Genomic DNA, 19,591 nt, shown 5'->3' with positions numbered 1-19,591 from the left:
GCTTTTTCTTTGCACAGCATGAAAGAAAGGCGAAATAAATGGGCTGTGATTTTTGTATTTTTAAGCAGAGGTCAATCATTTGTACGGCCTTCGGAGGATGTTGTAAAAATTGAAATGGCCCTTGAGAAAAAAAGGTTCCCCACCCCTGCATTAAAGGAACATTTTATTAAAAACGTTCTGTCATCTCAGGCCTTAATCACATCCTCAAAACATCCTCTGAATGTTGAAGTTAAAACGTTATGTCTTAGTTAACCTTAAACCTTATAGGAACATTATTTGAAATAATAAACATCCTAAAAAGTTTCTTTGATCATCAGATTAAAAATGTTTCTTAAAACATTATCAGAACCTGTAGTAATGTTGGCAAAAGTTGTGAGAACGTTCCCCGCTAGCTGGGTAGGGACTATAGGGCAGTTGAATGTGTGTGTGTGTGTGTGTGTGTGTGTGTGTCTGTTCAGATTCAGAAACAAGTCGTGGATTTTACTCCAGGGAGAGACTATGATTGTGATTTTAAGAGTGACTCCATCATGCTCTGATGATGTCAATAAGTTCAATAGGGCGCTGTCTTTTCATTGCATCATTGTACACACTCTGCAGCAGACTGTGTGCTGATGGTTGTTACTGTCAGAGTGTGTTTAAGACAGACAAAAGGAGAAATAAAGAAAGGAAGATGAATAATAAATGCTTGCCTCACCCCCCAGGATAGTTGCTCTGGTCTCCGATGCTATGCTTTAGCAAGGAGTGTCACTACCAGATGTTATCCACTAACATCTGGCTCCAATTTGTTTTTCTCACAACATCTTTTAGGCAATTTTTTGTGGCAGCCCATATTGTCACTAATATTATTATTAACATATTAAGCCTATTTGCTTTGGCTCCCTCGCTAACTTCTGTGACACACACACACACACACACACACACACACACACACTGGGTTGGGCAGGTTTATTGGGAAATAAGTTGTGTTGCAAAATACAGGCAAACATCCATGAGGGTAACAGGAGATCGCGAGAAGAAAATTAGAAGTGAAGGAAAAGTACTATAGTAAGTTATTTTGACTATTTTTTAGATTAGATTAGAATTGCGATAACATCTATTGGCCCATGTTTGTTTAGTGATATGAACAAAATGCTAATGTACAACACTGTTCATTTGTAGACTTGTAGGGCTGTAAGCAATTGGAATGTATTTTAAATAAACAAAAGCAATTTGTGCTGAAACTAGTGCCATTTTGATATGTTTCCTTCTGTTGAATGTATTAACAAATAAACTAATATTTACCAAAAGAGCACTTTTAAAGAGAAGAGGAAAAGTGAAAGAGAAGTCACACTGTCTCATGGTGGTTTGTGCACATATTACCTTGACTCACTATTTTTTCTTCTCTGTTTCTCTGACACTTTTCCTGTCTGTCTTCTCTCTCAGGGCTTGATGTTATGCAGGTGTTGTGTCTCAGCTCTGCAACTCGAAATTTTCCTCTTAATTCAATCAACACCGAACAGTGGAAAAACACAATTTGGATGAAATGCTTGTCCTAAAATGTGTGGAGCCCCTAAGGAAACAGTGCAAAGCAAATATCATCAATTATTTTATAAGAACAATGTATCAAATGATGAAGATAATCCGAAAGTGGTCGTCAATGATAAACATACAGAGAATCTTTAACCAAATCGGCAGCTCTAATTTACAGAGCTTTAAATCAACCCTGCTGCAACTTCACTGTTTTGGATCACATTGAACATGACAAATCATTCTACACCCTCAAAAACAGTGCCATGGCTTCTGAGACACAGTATTTCCTGCAGAGCTTGCTCTCTAACAATAATCCCTCACTTGATTGTTTTACGCACGTATTTCCTTCCTTTCACAAAAGAGCTCTCATGTAATTAGAAAAGATAAAAATGCACAGCTTATTATGAAATATCAAGTTACATTGCATCCTTCGGTGCTCAAATAAATTGAATCTGCATGTAAAATACGTCGCTGCCGTGAAAATTACAAGGTCTCTTCATTTAAATATGAATAGAATAGGAGATGAGTTAAGAGATAACATCATCATAGGTGACATAATCCCGAACAGTCTGAGAGCATGACGTCATCCTCTTGGTATGTAATCCAAGGGACAGGAATATAGCTGTGTCCCAATTCAGGACCCAGCCTCGCAGTCCGCGGAGGACCCACTGCGAAATGAGACGGTCTACGGAGCATGTCCTTGTACGTCACCGGCAGTTACCCCTACATTTTGCCGCCCCCGTCACCTAGCAACCAGCTGCAGTCACAAATGCCGGTAATAATTTCTGACACTAGGCAAAATATTTTCAAACTGTTTTCAAAACTGTTTTCAAAACTGTTCAATATGGAGTCAGACCTAGCTGTACTTATTTTGGTGTTATATGATATGTTTAAATTATTTTCCCGAGGTCGCAACAGGCCCCCGTGAAGAGGGCTTCATTCTCCCCGCGCATCTGGATACATTGCGAAGTCTGCTCCTTGCTCCCTATCAAAACAAAATTGTTGCAGTAAGATTTGTATAACAAAAGCAGTTAAATAAATAAATTAGCTTTATAATGAATCCCAACAATATGAAAACCAAACAGGGTTTAGAAATATTTTCACTTCATATTATTTTATGTATGTGATATAAAGAAGACATCTCCAATTGCCCGTATATTTAAATACACAAATTAAATAGGTTTACTTTTCTTTCATGTTGTTTACTATTTGGGTAAGTACATTTAAAAACGAATCCAGCTGAAACCGTTGTAGCCGTTGATGGGACGTTACAAGCCATATATTTTTTTTAAAACTCATTCGTCACCGTCACCCGTTGCATCCTGGGATATGGTACACCGCGGAGTGTACATCAGATGTATCCTCTAAATCTGGGGAAAGAAGGCTGCATTTGCGGGCCGCATTCGGAGGAGTCTTGTCTTTTTTTTAAATTGGGACAGCCTTCGTTTGGCGGAAGTGACGTATGCGGTCTCCGAATGCATCCTCAGGAGGATGCGGCCGCTGAATTGGGACACAGCTATGGGATGTCATCAAATGCCGTTGCCATGGCGACAGACAACTCGCCATGAAACAGGATGTCGCTGTAAGTCCAATCGACACGGTCCAATCGTCCCCCAATCTTCACTTGTATATCACCGGTCCATGCCTCAACAGCTCTACGCCAAATCTGAGATCTCAACATATGCCGTTTCCATGGAAACGCATCCCTCACCATAAAACATGATGTCGCTATAAGTCCAATGGACACGGTCCAATCGTCCCCCAATCTTCACTTGTATATCACCGGTCCATGCCTCAACAGCTCTACGCCAAATCTGAGATCTCAACATATGCCGTTTCCATGGAAACGCATCCCTCGCCATAAAACATGATGTCGCTATAAGTCCAATGGACACGGTCCAATCGTCCCCCAATCTTCACTTGTATATCACCGGTCCATGCCTCAACAGCTCTACGCCAAATCTGAGATCTCACCATATGCCGTTTCAATGGAAACGCATCCCTCGCCATAAAACATGATGTCGCTATAACTCCTATGCAAATGTTCAAAAAGTGCTCAAACTTCACAAGTGTGCTAACAGTCCAGCCGTGAAGACATCTACGGGACAGTTTTGAGATATCTTCAAATGCCGTTGCCACAAACGCTCACATGTAAGAGGTTCATCTCTCATTCAGAACAATGAAGCCTTTGAAGTCTAGGCACCTCGTTAGCTCAACTATAAACACCTGTGCAATGGAACACGATGATGTCATCACTCCAACTGACATGCTCAGAGCAGCAGACTTCAGATAGCAGTGTGCAAACAGTCCAGCCGTGAAGACATCTACGGGACAGTTTTGAGATATCTTCAAATGCTGTTGCCATGGCAACACAATGCCACTTGTATATCACCGGTCCATGCCTCAACAGCTCTACGCCAAATCTGAGATCTCAACATATGCCGTTTCCATGGAAACATGATGTCGCTATAACTCCTATGAAAATGTTCAAAAAGTGCTCAAACTTCACATGTGTACTAACAGTCCAGCCCTGAAGACATCTACGGGAGAGTTTTGTGATTTCTTCAAATGCTTTTGCCATGGCAACACAATGCTCGCCTTGAAACACGGTTTTAAAAAAACTTTGGTGAAAACACTCAAAACAGCCCAAAACTTCACAGGTTTGGTAACGATGCAGCCATCAACGCATCTAAGCGTATTATGGGGTGTCATCAAATGCCGTTGCCATGGCGACAGATCATTCGCCATCAAGTTAGTTCAGAAGTTTGCGGTTCAAATATTCTGCTGCTATTCCAAGCCTTTTCACTTTCTTTTTCTTCTCTCATCACACATTCAAGCCCCCAGTGTTCATGTATCATTTCAATCTAAATTATTCACATTTTTTCTTACACATTACATTTCAACAGTTTAGCGTCAGATTTTCAGCATAAAGCATTCCCACTAGCAATTTCTTCAGAAATTGCATTCTCTAGTTAACTTTATTGTCCTTATTTATATTCATTTATGATCATACTGCGATCTCTAATTATCACAAATAATTGTCAATTACAATATAACAGTATAGATACAAAAAAACAACAAGTGCCCTTAAAGCAATTCAATAATAGGTATATAAATACAAATGTGTCCCTCATACAGCAAAGCATTCATTCTTAAATAATATGGTTTAACATTTTAAATTAATAACAAAAGCAGAGCAAACAAATATTTGGTTAGGTCATAACTGAAATGGTAATAAGATGGCAGATTAGATTTTATTTATTCAAGTACTTGATTATTTTCTTATGGCACCAAACAAATATCTTTACATGAGTATTTCATACCAAGAGGATGATGTCATGCACACTGTTTGGGTTGATGTCATGGGAGGCAATGATGTCATCTTCTCCTTTTAAATGCATGCTGTTGTAGGTGAAGCTTCTGCTCACGCTCTCTTTCACATCCCTCTCAGGGATCACTGTACCATACATTTCAACCTAATTTTATAAATTGTATAGCAGGCTGTGAACCTCAAATCTACTTTTCTGATGGGATTGAAAATATTTCTAATAGGGGAATTAAGGGCAGGTGAAAGCACTTTAAGGATCAAGGTCTGCAGTATGCTCTGGCATTTGTGGGTTTTTTCAGTCTATTCTAGAATCCAAAATATGTTGAGTTTCTGAGTAATTTAAGTAAGTTAGGCCTGTCCGTGTGTTTTTCCACTATGATTAATAGCTTCGATTCAAACTTTCTTCTAGTTTAAATCAGGTTCCAAGTGCAGCATATATTTTGTTTTATTTGAATATATTCTTAAAATAATGAATCTGCTGACACTGTGCCAGTTTTCTATTTATAATCTGGTATGCTGGCACCACAGAAAGCAGTTGACACTGGCAAAGGTTTGCAATCACAAGTCATATGACTATAACATGACTTTAATTAGCAAAAGAACCAACATAGATGAAGAAAAAACTATTTTGCCTGCATTGTCTTTACTAACGTTCTCTGCTGCTGTGATGGGGATTTTGGATGTGTGTGAAACCAGATGCTGCCAATCCCCAACAGTCACTGCAGCATTCAATGACATACAGTACCAGGATGCCGATAATAATGAGCATAATCCATCTCTATAAAGACCAGTGTTCTGTGAAAGTAAAGTGATGCACCTTCATCATGACGCACAGGAAGGAATTCAATTTGAAAATGAATCTCCTCCTCCTTAAATGTATGCAGGCACACAATGACGCATCCTTACGCCATAAAGTTTGATAGTGACTGCAGGTAGTATCTCACTCCAACGCTTTATCTCTCTCTCTCTAGATTAAGTCTCTTGCTGGAGGCTTACCCTCATTTTAAACTGCTCTATTCCTTACATTAATCTAACCTCAGCCTAGTCCAAATGCCAACCTAATCAGCATATTGGCTTTGTGTTTAGTGCTTTTTAAGCCCAAATATGGTGAACAGTTGGGTCCTTTTTTAAGTTTTCCCCTTATCTGAACAGGTTAGATGAATAGAGAACTCTCAACTGCCCATATGTGTGAAAGAAAATGAATTAATTTAAAGTTCAAATTAAGTCCATCCATCTATCCATCCATCTTCTCCCGCTTATCTGTGGTTGGGTCGCGGAGGTAGCAGTTCCAGTAGAGAGCCCCAAACTTTCTTTTCCCTGGCCACATCAACCAGCTCTGACTGGGGGATCCCAAGGCGCTCCCAGGCCAGCGAAGAGATATAACTCCTACATCTGGTTCTAGGTCTACCCCTTGGTCTCTTCCCAGCTGGACGTGCCTGGAACACCTCCCTAGGGAGGCGCCCAGGTGGCATCCTAACTAGGTGCCCGAACCACCTCAACTGGCTCCTTTCGACGCGAATAAATGATTATCAACCAACTTCAAAAGAGTGTGGTCATGTGCTTTTAGCCAAAGCCAATAGATTATCACTTTGTTTAATGCACGCAAAAGGACTGTCAGAAAACGTATTGATGTGCACCAGCTCTCCATGGTGCTGCATTTTGATTGGACAGCAGCAACTCACTAGTCACACACACATTGTTAGCACTTTTCCTACACATATAAACTCTGTATGCATTTTCTAGTTACAAAATCACACATTTAGCATATGCACACATATGTATGCTTCTTTTACAAACTGCAACTATTATTATGTTTAGACCAGCTCTTTTGCACATCAAACATAAAGGAACATCTTCAAGATGTCCAGATGAAAAAAAATTTACATTCCAAACTTTATTTAGATATTATTGCACAAAGGACTTTATTAAAATGTGTCGAAGCCATGAATCTATTTGCATTGATAAAAGCCTTAAGGCATCAACAAAGCGTGTTGCTCATGCTAACTTAACTTTTTGGCTTTTCCAACAGGCATACAGTACAAGCTCCAACACTTTTAAATCTCATCTCCATGATTGTTTCATCACGCACCAACGACAAGAGAAATCATTCTGTTAGAATAGTACTCTGATAAGTGCTTGACACTACTGACGGCAATTAGATGTCAGGAGTAATTACCTTTTTTATTATTTATCACTCCCAATGTTCATATACAAATCAGATACATATATGTCATGTTTCTTTTTCAGTGAGGGTGTGCACAGATCATCCTTTGAAGCAGCCTTCTCGTCACATTTACCGACAAGACAATCTCCTCCACCTGTACTCTCATTCTCTTTACGATCAGAAGCTTTTTGTACAAGGGGACACACATTATCATCATCTCCTGAATGATTTAGATCCACTCGGCTGCCATCAAATACCTTCAGTCAGGACAATGTTCTCTGTTCAATTCAGAAAGTGTTTGTGAATATATATCCTATTACCAACAACGCCTGAGCATGAATTTCTATGAGAGTCGGAAAGTGTGTGTTTGTGACCGTGCAGCACACCAGCTTATGATGTGGAATAAACCATGGGTTGCCCCCTAGCACCGAAGTGTTAATAATGGAACAGATAGCTTTATTTCTTTGATATATTATTAACATTGATTATAGACATGGAATGAATAAGTAAAAAAAAAAGCCTGGGAATGTTTATGAACAGTTTTCACACTGTTTGTAAAGCGAGCGCAGGTAAAGTCAAAGTCAGTCAAAGTCAAAGTCAGCTTTATTGTCAATAATTCTACATGTTGTACATCCACAAATCTCGAAATATAGTTTCTCACAGTCCTACAGTGTTACATATATACATCAAACAGAAAAACAAAAAGGGCCTAGATAAACTTGGTATACATATACTGTACAAGGTACCTTGATTCAGAACGTCTTGTGTGAACATATGGTGTGTCAGTGTGTATGTATATGCAGGGCCGTCCCTCCCTACAGGCCGGTCACGCAGACTGCGTGGGGGCCCCACCTTGCGGAGGGAGCCTCAACTGAGCTGAAAATGTGGCGCACCTATGCGCTTATGGCGCGGCACGGTATATTAACTGTCAATATATTGCATTATTTTGTTTTCTGATTTACTGGTTAATTGAAAAGATTTAATAAAATAAATCTTGCTGTTTGCTACCCCAACTGATACTGATTAATAATCAACATGAAAAACATATTTATTCATATCTACAAAACATATTGAAGATATATAGATTAATATATGGTGTTAATATATTACAATATATTGATATATAGAATAATATATTGTGTTAATATATTACAATATATTGATATATAGAATAATATATTGTGTTAATATATTACAATATATTGATATATAGAATAATATATTGTGTTAATATATTGCAATATATGGGATAATACATCAGTAATTGCCGCTTTCNTCATCGCTACCCGTAGTTGTAGCGGAGCTCGGCAAATTTGCTGATTTTGATGATCTATGATGTAAGTGTGATTTATGTATGATTCAATCGCTTTTTAAAGTCAAAATCAGCAAATTTGCCGAGCTCCGCTACAACTACGGGTAGCGATGAGAAGTGAGGCAGGGACGAGCTCTGCCTCTCGTAAGCCCATAGTAACTTGCTGGAGCGCGGGCACTAATTTAGCGCGGGCACTTATTTTGTGAGCGCGCTCAAGCCAGTTACTGTGGGGTGAGGTGAGGCACAGATGAGCTCTGCCTCACCTCAGAATGTGTCACCCCACAGAAACTGTCTGGAAAGCGGGCACTAAGCGCATGCCTGTTACCATCTCACTGTAGGTCATCAATGTAATGTTTGTAGATCCCTTTATTACATTTATCCTTGCCATCCATAGTCTCTAAATAACTTATTTCACGTATATATGATATTTAGGCTCGCCTCATCATATAACGGCAATGAAAAAAGCACCAGGAGAGGCAGCCATAACCTCTGCCGCACTGAAGGGGGCGCACGTGAGCCCACAGGTTCTTGTTGCTACTGTTATTCTACGCAGAGACGGGAGACACAAACAACAAACTAGACTTTTGAAACTAGAGGAAGATAAGGAGGACTTTTACAAACAACTAATAGAGATTGTTGTCCAGAAGGAGAGCATGGACTTAATCTTCAAGTCAAGGTAAGACCACAATTGTAATGAAAATGGGATCTTACTAAGAGAGAACAATCCAATATTTAGATTTTGGGTATCCTTTTGTTGAACGGTCTGTTTAAAATGAATCGAAGCATCAGACTAAAAAAGCTTTTGAAAATAACCGAATATTTCGATCAAGGTCAAAATATAATATTTGTAAATCTGACTCTGAAAGAGTCAGTGCCTCACCAGCCATGAACCTCACCGCACGTCACTGCTGCTAACCTACCTTGGTTGGTTATTGGCTAATGGTTACACAAGCCAAAAAATCGTTATGACATCAAAAAGTGGGAAAAATCTGATCAGCTCATTTTTAGACAGCTTTTTATATAAATGGATCAGGACAAAATGAGAGAGAATCTTTTTTCCTGAAACTTTCAGAATCTCTTTACACAAAGGGGACACATGTTTATGTATAAAATACATTAAAAAGTGGATTTTGCAGAACAGGTGACCTTCAAGGCACTAACTAAGAAGTGTACATTTAAGAAGTCGACACCAATGGCACAGGTATACCAAAATGTGCATATAGATGATAGTATTACAGCACCTGTAGCACCAATTTAACTTTTGCAACTAGTGTCTGAGCAATAAATGCTCTAAAAGATTTGTTTAGAAATATATAGGAAGAATTATGATTTCAAAGCACAGAAAGTGAAGTGATCAGAAATATTCAATATAAAGTTTAGGTTTCATACTATGCCACGGGGAGTTTAATGTTTCACATGTGTCAGAGTGTGAGTTGGTGTTCTCATTCAACACTCACATACAGGGCCCACTCACGCTGAAGCAGTCTGCATCACCCGAGCAGCAGGTAATGATTCAGGCAGCTCTGTCTCTGACTCACACCCCTGATCTCTACCTTGATGTCTTTCTGCATCCTCTCAGCAGTGATGAGAGCATCACTTTGGCAGCTTGAGCGAGGTAAACTTTTGTATTTTTCTGAATGAAAGTTCTTAGGCCAAAAATATCGGAAGGGAAGTGTATTTGAGTGTACTGAAGTTCCTTACAATGTTTTTCTGAATGAGAGCCACCCCCCCCCCCCTGCAACCTGATCTTTCATTGAGCCGATACCTGATTGTCCCTAATGGTCACTGCAGCCTTAAGTGTGAACATGAAGATCAACAGCATGAGTTAAATAATCACTTACACATAGATCCGTTGTAATTTCACCCGTCGGTGAATCTGAGCAAATAGCACATTACAGAATTCACTTATTACCATGGTGATCACAGTGCCATCTTTCCTTGTTTAAATAAATCAGTTGGTCAAATGGCAGAAAAATACCCCCCTGTTAAATGACCATGGCTGTTAGCTGTGACACAGATGGAAAAACCTGAGTCTCCACGTCTGAGAAACTACCACTAGACTGTCGATCGGAGGACAACTGGTCACCCTTAGCCAGAGGCTCGTCTGAAATGTGTTTGTGTCCACAGGTACAATCTCAAATAATGCAGTCTGAGTGCTGTTTACACTTTACAGTGTTGTAGGAGCATGGCCTCGTTCAAACTAATGCCCAGAACGGAACAAGAAGAAATAGTTTTGACTGTAACAAGACATTTTTTTTTATCCTAAATAAGAGTCTACAACCAATGGCAGATTGATATCAAACTCAAATGAACTCCAAAATAAACGTTGGATCTTTCCGTTAAGTATGAGCCAGCAGACGTAGCCTAGCCTGGCTAACATTAGATTTTAAACATTGCTTTTGTACGAATGAAAGAAACAATATTTAAAGAGCATCTTGCAGGTTGTTTTGTTTTCTACATTTATGCTTAAACTTGCTTGAAAATTACAATTAAAAAAGTGAATGTAGGATTTGATATGTTTTACGAGACATAAGGGCAGGAATTCAGAGGGAAAGGAGCAATTTTGAGCTCTTCTCTTAAAAACGGCTTTTTGTTAAGGTCATACGTCAAACGCGTCATATTACATCACAAAGGGTAAACATCTCCGCTCTCTGACCGCGGGTATAGTTAGTAGTTGCGTTGAGTTGAGCGGTTGTGTTTTAGTGAGCTGGTATTTTTCGGTAGTTTTACATTGTATTTCACCATTTGTAATCATGGTGCAGTATTGTGTTTGTGCAGGTTGCACAAATACCAGCCTGTCAGGACATCGAGTCCACAGTTTCCCTCACGGGAAAAGGACCGGAGCTAGCGTTAGTTCCTGGGTGCGTTGTGCATCCACCTCCCTGCAGCACATACTCTCCACAGCTTTATCAGGAAACCGTATTACTCTCTCTCCCGCCCCCCTTCGCTGCTCTCTCTCCCCTCCGGTACACGGCACTGTAAGACGTAGTGTGGAGTTGCATTAGGTAACGCTGTGGTGGCTGTACTGCTCCAGCCGTCTCCTTTGTGTTTGTTTGTTTCCTCCTGTCTGTGTTGTTTGTGTGTGCGTGGTGGTTGTCAATCCTGGCTCCCGGCTCAACCTCCACTCACCTGCTGCAATCAGCTGTGCANACAGAAAATACCTCCCCAAAACGCCTCGTTGGAGATACGTCATTGTCCATTTGATTATTCCGGGTACGCATGATGTCAACCGTACCCGGAACGAAATGGACCAATCCGTGGAGCCGTTACGTTACGTCTGCGGAGCCGTTACGTTAAGCCCCCGCTGATTGGTCCAAATTGACCAATCCACTGATTTCTCCTCCCTGGCTGCAGGCTGATAACAGACAGTTGGGATCGCGGTGAAATTCTCTCTGCAGACCCATTCTCACAGCGTTTATCAACCTTTTTCTTACTCAATATCAAGCCACACTTATTGTTTTTACTTCGGCTGTGACTTTGTGTGTGCTCAGGATGAGTTTGGCTGTGTTTCGCTGTGTATCGCTAAAAAAGGAAACAACACCTCCACGGAGCTTAGTGCGATTCACAACGTCCCGACCAATCAGAGCACACTGTGCTCACAGGAAGGGTGGGGGCTGGAGCTACTGGAGCTAATACGAGCCGTTAAAGGCAGAGAGTGAAATTCAGTGAATACACGTACTTTACAGAGATGCTGTATGAGAAACCAATGTGAGTTTGGAAAATTGCACAATATAAATCTATTCTAGTAGACCTCAACAATGGAATTATGATCAGTGGAAATGGCCATGATATTGGACCTTTAAGAAATGACTATTCAAAATGATAAAGACAGTGGTAGTCAGAATAAATGTAAAAACAGTTTGTTATTATTATTTTTAAGGTAAGATGTCCTGAGAATATCTGTTGGACATACCAGTCTGCTTGACATGATGGACACATGTCAATTCAAGTCCATGTTAACATACCGCATGTTTTGGATACCATACATTATGAGAGCGTTTCTATGTTTTATTTTTTAAGTTTATATTTGATACTGTGCAATGTGTCAGACACATGTATCTCACAAAACGCTGCTACCATCCTAACATTTTACTAATTATTCTTACGATTCCGTCTCTCTTTTTTTGCTTCTGTGCAGTCACAACTGGTCAATATATCATATACCCTGTAGGGATCAGTCATAACGCATTATCAAAGACACGTTTCCAAACCTTGTGTCTGTTGACAGAGCTGTGGAGACAGGGGCCGTTTCTTAATCTCGAGGAAACTGGCTTCCAAGCCAATATTTCAAGGACTCTACGTCATCGAGTGCCGCCGAAGGACTGTTCCAATCTCCAGCATACTTGGAATTCCACCGAGGCTGCGTCCTTGGTTTGGGGGTAATTTCGAGGCTGCACATGCGTCCTTAAAATCCCCACAATGCACAATGCACGGACCAATTTCCCCAAATCTGTGGCGGAAAATGTAAGGCGGGGCCTCTCATATGACACACCTGCACACTTGCTAGCCTGTTCCACTCTTCGTTTTCCGAATGCCAGGAAGGATTCTTGCCTAGCTTCTGAAGCAAGTGACTCGGAAGACATGTGCTACCAAGCAAGCATCCTCGCGATTGAGAAACGGCCAGGGGGTGTTTCTCAATCTCGAGTAAAGCTGCTCCAGAGCCACTATTTCAAGCATGCTACGTCGTCGAGTGCCGCCGAAGGACTGTTCCAATGTCCAGCATACTTGGAAATCTACAGAGCCCGGCGTACTTTGTTTCGAGAAATTTCGAGGCTGCACATGTGTAGACTCCGCGGTCTTAAAATCCCTACAATGCTTTGCGCACGGACCAATTTCCCCAAATCTGTGGCGGAAAATGTCAGACGGGGCCTCTCATATGACGCACACCTGCACACTTGCTAGCCTGTTCCATTCTTCGTTTTCCGAATGCCAGGAAGTATTCTTGCCTCGCTTCTGAAGCAAGTGACTCGGAAGACATGTGCTACCAAGCAAGCATCCTCGATATTGAGAAACACCCAGTGTTAGTGAAGCAGGTTGGGCTTCTTGTCCTCCATACATCTGCCTGCTGGCTGCTGTTGGGGCCAAATCATTATCAGCTGGTGTAGGAATGAGTCCTGAATTTGAAAATAAATTAGCAGTTTAGCACTTCTCTTCTTCTGGTAGTCAATGGGTTTTTGAACCCAAAATAAGGTGTAGTTAACACAATCTTAGGAGATACTACATTACGGTTGCTGTATTACTAAACACAATCACGTCGATGATTAGCCGTATTTAGCTTAGCGTTGGTGACGCACAGCCGTGATGTAGTTTGTCTAAGGCCTACGTTAGCATTTTATTTCTGGTGTTAATATGTGGAGATGTCCTGCTAAACTAGATGTATTCCCCTGCCCTTAGCTTAGTGGAGGTGACTTGAAGTCATGTGACCTTGATGTAACGATCATCACAGTTAGCTAAGTTGTTTAAACTATAGCTATTTATTTGTCTGGTGTTTGCATTGATTCTTCAATTATTATAAAAGTGGTGTTTATATATGGAGTTTATCTGGCTGAAGAAAATGTGTGTGTCATAAATGTGCATTTTCCACAAAGCTTATTTTCTGTAATAATCCTAAATCCAATGGAGAGATCCCATTTTCTTTTTGTTCAGGGAGCCTTTGTGATGCTAACTTCCTCTTACAAAGATACGCTGCAACACTGTATACACACCACATAATGCATCTTACTCTGACAACATCCTGTAGCACTCTTTGAGTTGTGTTCACACACTGCCTCCTGATCACACAGTGAACACACACATGAAGGGTTAACCAGCGCAGCGGGGTCCAGCAGTGCTCCGGCCTCAGTGACAGTGACAGACAGTTTACATTACAGCCAGATGGGCTCCATGTTGCCAGCTGCTCACATTAAATCTCTTCTCCCTTTTCTTTCCTTTTTTCTCCCCCCCTCACCCCTCTCCCTTTCTTCTCTGTAACAGGTGGGTTTGTTTAACTTCCGCCCATCTGTTCGCCCTGTACCGCTGGAAGTTCACATCCATGGTTTCCCGGGGCAACACTACTGCCCTCGCATGGCCAGCATGAACAAGCCTACCTTCCAAGGTACAGCTCCATGTACACCTCCTTCACACATGCTTTATGTCAGATGTTCGTTCCATTTGTAACAGGTTTCTCATTGAGCTGGAGTTACATAAAGTCACTGCTGCTTCGATAAAAGTTATCTTTAGATAAGTCTTTCCACTGTTTTAGGTTTATATTCACTGTTTATTTTTATTTATATTATTAACTCATGTGAAATGCCTTGGTAACATGCTTCTGTAACAAAACAATGTTCCAATTTGGGATCCAAAAAGTACTATTTCAATCTATTTAAAGAGCTATTTAATCATTCCTGCTAAGCTAACGTTATTATGAAAAAGTAGGCTTTTAAAATAAACAATTGTTCAGACTTTCTAAAAGTAATTTATACCACATTTTGATCCATCTTCAGTTTTCCCTCAGCCAAACTAAATAACTAATGGGCCTAGCGCTGAGTACCACAGACAGGGTAGCGAAGTCAGAAAGAGTCTTTCACTGTTTTTTGTTGACAGAAAGAAGGAACATTTCTTATCCTCACCCAGATTGTTGGAAACACTTGCATTAAAGCACACACAATAATATAAAATCGTTTCTGAAGCAGTGAAAAGTAATAATTCACATTGAAACTTGTGTCTTTGCAGCGATACGCAGCCACTCCCCAGCCAAACCAGTGCTGATCTTTGTCTCCTCCCGACGGCAAACCCGACTGACCGCCCTGGACCTGATCGCCTACCTGGCCACAGAGGACAACCCCAAACAGTGGCTGCACCAGGACGAGAGAGAGGTACGCTCACTCTCTCACAGGGTCCAACAGAAAATCACTGTAGAAATTAAATGAAATGGAACACAGTAGATTGGAACCGTCATCATCCATGAAGAGGGTCAGTGTGTGTAAGATGAGGTGCACGATAGCATACTGAAACATAAGGAGGTAGATTTCAGCAGGCATCCATTAATTCTTCAATATATCGTAACCCACCGAAACATAGAAACAAGAAAGCATTTCTGATATTTAGAAAACAAACTGTTACAGAGAATGTTTACCATTCTTAACAAAAGGAGCTTAGAAAATACATTCACATTTACTGTCTTTATTCTGACACATTTACACATGTAGGCAAGTTTAAGCTCTGGTAAACAACATCAGATCTGGGGACGTAGACAACTGACACAATCAGAAAAATATGTGCAAATATAACCACATGTGTCTGTCTCATGCATTCCCTTCATTTCTAATGTGTCTTTATTTCTGTGGAAGCACTCCATTGCCCCCCCTTTGCTGAATTGTGCTGACGCTCGGTTTCTCTGTGTAAGTGGTGGTTTAAGTGTAATCACAGATGGAATTCAACCCAACTTGTGCCGGAAAAGTCTGTGTCATCCTCCATTATATTGTCTGTGCATACCTTGGGATCAGTTCAAGATTCGAGCAAGTAGCCCCTCTGGGTTCACATTTGAAAGGTTTGCTATTATTATTACAACTCTGGGATATGCAGGCGTGATGGAGCGTGGACCGTATGAACCTCTCATGAGAGAACTTTGTACTGGCTTTACAGTCACATGGGTTTGTTAAAGTGCGTAGTAAAGTTCTACAGGATTTTCCTCCTCTATCTAAAAAGCATTTTAAGCACTTTTTTTTTGGTTAGACACCTTAAACAAGATCCGTGGTTAACCCAAATAACGTAACCTTTTTTTCTTCGACGTAAAATTATTCAGTAAATACAATCTGGTGATCGTCTGGTCTGGAGTGTCTTTAAAAAAGTGGTTGTGAACAAGTTGCTAAAAGAGATTGCTAATAATTATTGATGCCGAACACTAGTTGGCTTTGTGCTGGTTATGTGAATTCATGTGAATGTCATGTTGCTTGTTTAGCTTAATATTTAACCTAAGCGTCTTACCTCCACTTATGCTTTATTAATAAAAAACGTGGTGTTAAGAGATTTTTCTGCTAAGCAAAGCATGTTAGTATCATAAATGTGTGTCCACTCCAATCCCCATGCTTTTGGCAGAGGGAGCCCCAGCGATTCTAACTTCCGGGTCAACCTACAAAAACAAATAGTTTGTATATCATTATCACATTATAGTTTAAACAACACTTATTGCAAGGTAAATATACTGCAGAGCAAGGAGCTATTCTGAAGGCAAGTTGAAAAGGCTGATGCCGGAGAGAGGAAAAAGCAATGTGCTTGGTTGGCTTATCTTTTTGGCAAATATTTTGGTCAACAATACTTCTGATTGAATTTAATTGTGTTAACCACATGACGTTTGCTCTGACTTCACCATGAAGACAGGTTAACCACATGTTACAAAAGAAGAAAATCCAAAGCCAATTGCCATGAAAACCAGCTATCGTCAGGCCAAAATGTTAACTTTGCACATAACATATTGGACATTCTCCTTGGCAAACTGATGCTTTGTTCATATACTTTGTGTATAATGAACATCTTTAAGACGTTTTATTGAGCTGAAAGTATACACGATTAAAAAGTTGCAGCATATTGATGGGGACCATTTTCCCTGAAAAACACATAGATCTTAAAGTGTATGTTAACCACTGTTTAATGCGTCTACATTTACTTTAAGTTAGTTTCAAGAGGATGTGCTTCATGGAGACTTTTAATATATAATCAGCATTTTTGAGTCAGGAATACTGCGATTTCCATAAACAAACAACATGGCAAAGCATCACTGAGCTGTGTTCAGTCTCATCCATATTTTTTGTGGCACAAAGGACCATTGTTTATATCTCCATACAGGGTTAGGAAACAATGCCTAATTTTATAATGCTATTATTTGCTATGTGCTCCTCTGGTCACTATAGGTATACAGTACATGCAGCGTTATCACTACTTTGATTTATTCAAGTTTAAAAATGCTACATATGGAACCTTGCAGATGCACTGACTCGGAGCAAATGTGCCGTCTTATACCCGTGTGTGTGTGTGTGTGTGTGTGTGTGTGTGTGTGTGTGTGTGTGTGTGTGTGTGTGTGTGTGTGTGTGCGTGTGCGTGCGTGCGCGCGCGTGCGCGTGTCCGCGTGCGTGCGCGTGTCCGGCCTCTGTGTGTTCCGCTGACACATGCTGCCGCCCGCTGCTTCTCTGTGCTGGGCCGTGTAGCAGCTCTGCGCCATGCTGCTTGACTGACAGGCCTCTGGACAGAGCTGCTTAACTCTCCGCGGGGGTCACCCACTGCCTCGAACCCCCCCGACCTGACAGCTCTTTCTTCCTCTGCCACAAACCCCAGCTCTTTTCCTTGGGGAATATCTCTACTCTTCCATTTTCTTACTCTCATATCCAGTGTTGGGAGGCTTTAAATATGTATTGTGTTACAAATACTAGCTACCTTTAACAAATTCAAGGAACTTAATCTGAGTATCAAAATATAAAATAAATGTAACCTGATTACTTTCAGTAAATTTTGGATTACAAGGGAAACTAAATATCAATAAGATGTTTTTTTACTGAAGTGTATTACTAAGACAACAGAACAATCTGACATTAGAAAAGAAGAAATCAAGATATCGATTGATTAATCAAGTGAGGAGCAGGTTCCTTTTCTCATATACAGCCAGACTTCCACGTTGCTCCACTGCGTTCCAATAGTCCATTTAGCTTAGGAACCTTCCTAACCAAGTGAAATGACCCGGAAGTACGTCAGTGGCAGCCATGTTAAGTGCCGTTCCAATTCTCCCAATGAAAGGAAAGAAGGTTTCAAACTTCCTTTATAACCTCCTTTAGCTTAGGAACCACTGGACCTCCCTTACCGAAAGGAGAGGAGAAAATGCTGCCCCACAATGCCTTGCAGCCGCAGCATTTGCGTCACACAACAGTCGGCCGTTCACGGAAACAAACGATTATGACGGAGAAATTATATCATGAAAGTTACGTTGCTTATTAAGCATTTTAAAACGTATGTGGTAAGTTGCCAAAGTGCTTTGTTTTGAACGTTCATCAGTATTATAATCAAAAAGAGAAATATGAAAGTTAGTTTTTACTGAAATGATCAAATAAAGTCAACATTTCACTGAGCTGTGTGGGGTTTGTTCAACTTTTAAAAGATGTTTGAATGGTGATATACACAGTGATAGGTGTTAAAGACTAACGTTTATAATAAATACATTTGTATTGATTTTAAGATATTTTCATAGTTCATACAATCATACGTATTGGGATCATTTGTATTAATGTGGACTGGAGGGAGAGGGTGAATAGCATAAGTTTCACTTTTTTATTTCAATTCCAACTTTGGTCATGAAGAATATGTTTTTCTGTTGTTCATAAAGCATAAAGCAACAGCATCAGAGCAAGGTGCAGTCTCTAGATGAGTCCGTCGTTCTTATTATATCCATGTTGTAGTCCGTTGTATAGAAAACTGTAGTTTCCATAGTTTCCCCACAGCAGCAGACGCACAAAATGACGTCCGCTGGTGCATCATAAACACGTCGGATAGTGAAAGTGCATTCGGATTCTCTAAAGTACCGCAGTCTCTTCTCCTAAATCCTTTTGAATTCTCCTATCCACTATCCCTTAACCCCGTGACGTTTCACTCAGAGGTCAAGGAATAGGAGATAGGGTTAGAACTTAGGAGCTGATTTTTAAACTATCCGAACGCAACCAAAGAGTCGTGACGCACGGCCGGACTTATCTCAGCCAATGACAGCTCTGCATGCATTCCCTGGATATTATTTTAGAAACTGCTTTCATCGCGTCGCGATGTTTCCAGAGAGAACAGCTGTGAGGGCCGTGTCGAAAGCAGAGCAGTGTGTAAAATATATATCACTCAGTATAACAGGCCTACATTACTTTCTGTATTTCTATGCTTTAGTTTAGTAGATATCTACAAACAAAGAGTCGATATTTTTCTAAGACCATTTAGTGCTTCACATAATAAAATACACAACGGCTGTAGCCTGATTATGCTTTAGGAGCTGTAGGTGTGTGTGGTACAGTGTGTAGGTGTGTGTGTGGTACAGTGTGTAGGTGGTACAGTGTGTAGGTGTGTGTTTTGTACAGTGCGTAGATGCCGCGGACAGACGGGTCTCAGTTGGTTTGGTGTCCTCTGTTTACTTTTAATACTTGTAAATACAACTTTTGGCCCATAATTTCAATTCCTCATCGTAGCGACCAGAGAGGGGAGGGGGGGTATATCCAGTCTCTGATTGTGTTGCGTTATTATGAGAGTGCTCTGTTTGATTCTGAAATTGTATATATTT

The 19,591-nt window shown here is 40.5% G+C and overlaps 1 protein-coding gene across 1 annotated transcript in view; it reads left to right on the top strand.

Moving 5' to 3' along the window:
- The window catches only part of LOC104962881 (activating signal cointegrator 1 complex subunit 3-like), a gene marked incomplete at its 3' end in the record, with an annotated part of 91,466 nt that overhangs the window by 53,391 nt on the left and 18,484 nt on the right, over positions 1–19,591 (top strand). Inside the window, exons 8-9 of the mRNA XM_010791384.1 lie at positions 14,287–14,407; positions 15,025–15,167. Of these exons, the coding sequence (XP_010789686.1) occupies positions 14,287–14,407; positions 15,025–15,167 (264 nt within the window). The remainder of the gene's footprint in view (positions 1–14,286; positions 14,408–15,024; positions 15,168–19,591) is intronic.

Source organism: Notothenia coriiceps, unplaced genomic scaffold (genome assembly GCF_000735185.1).
Source record: "Notothenia coriiceps isolate Sejong01 unplaced genomic scaffold, NC01 NC01_scaffold00035443, whole genome shotgun sequence".
Taxonomy (NCBI): Eukaryota; Metazoa; Chordata; class Actinopteri; order Perciformes; family Nototheniidae; genus Notothenia; species Notothenia coriiceps.
The sequence above is the reverse complement of the archived record's forward strand: the minus strand, read 5'-3'. Positions and strand labels throughout refer to the sequence as shown.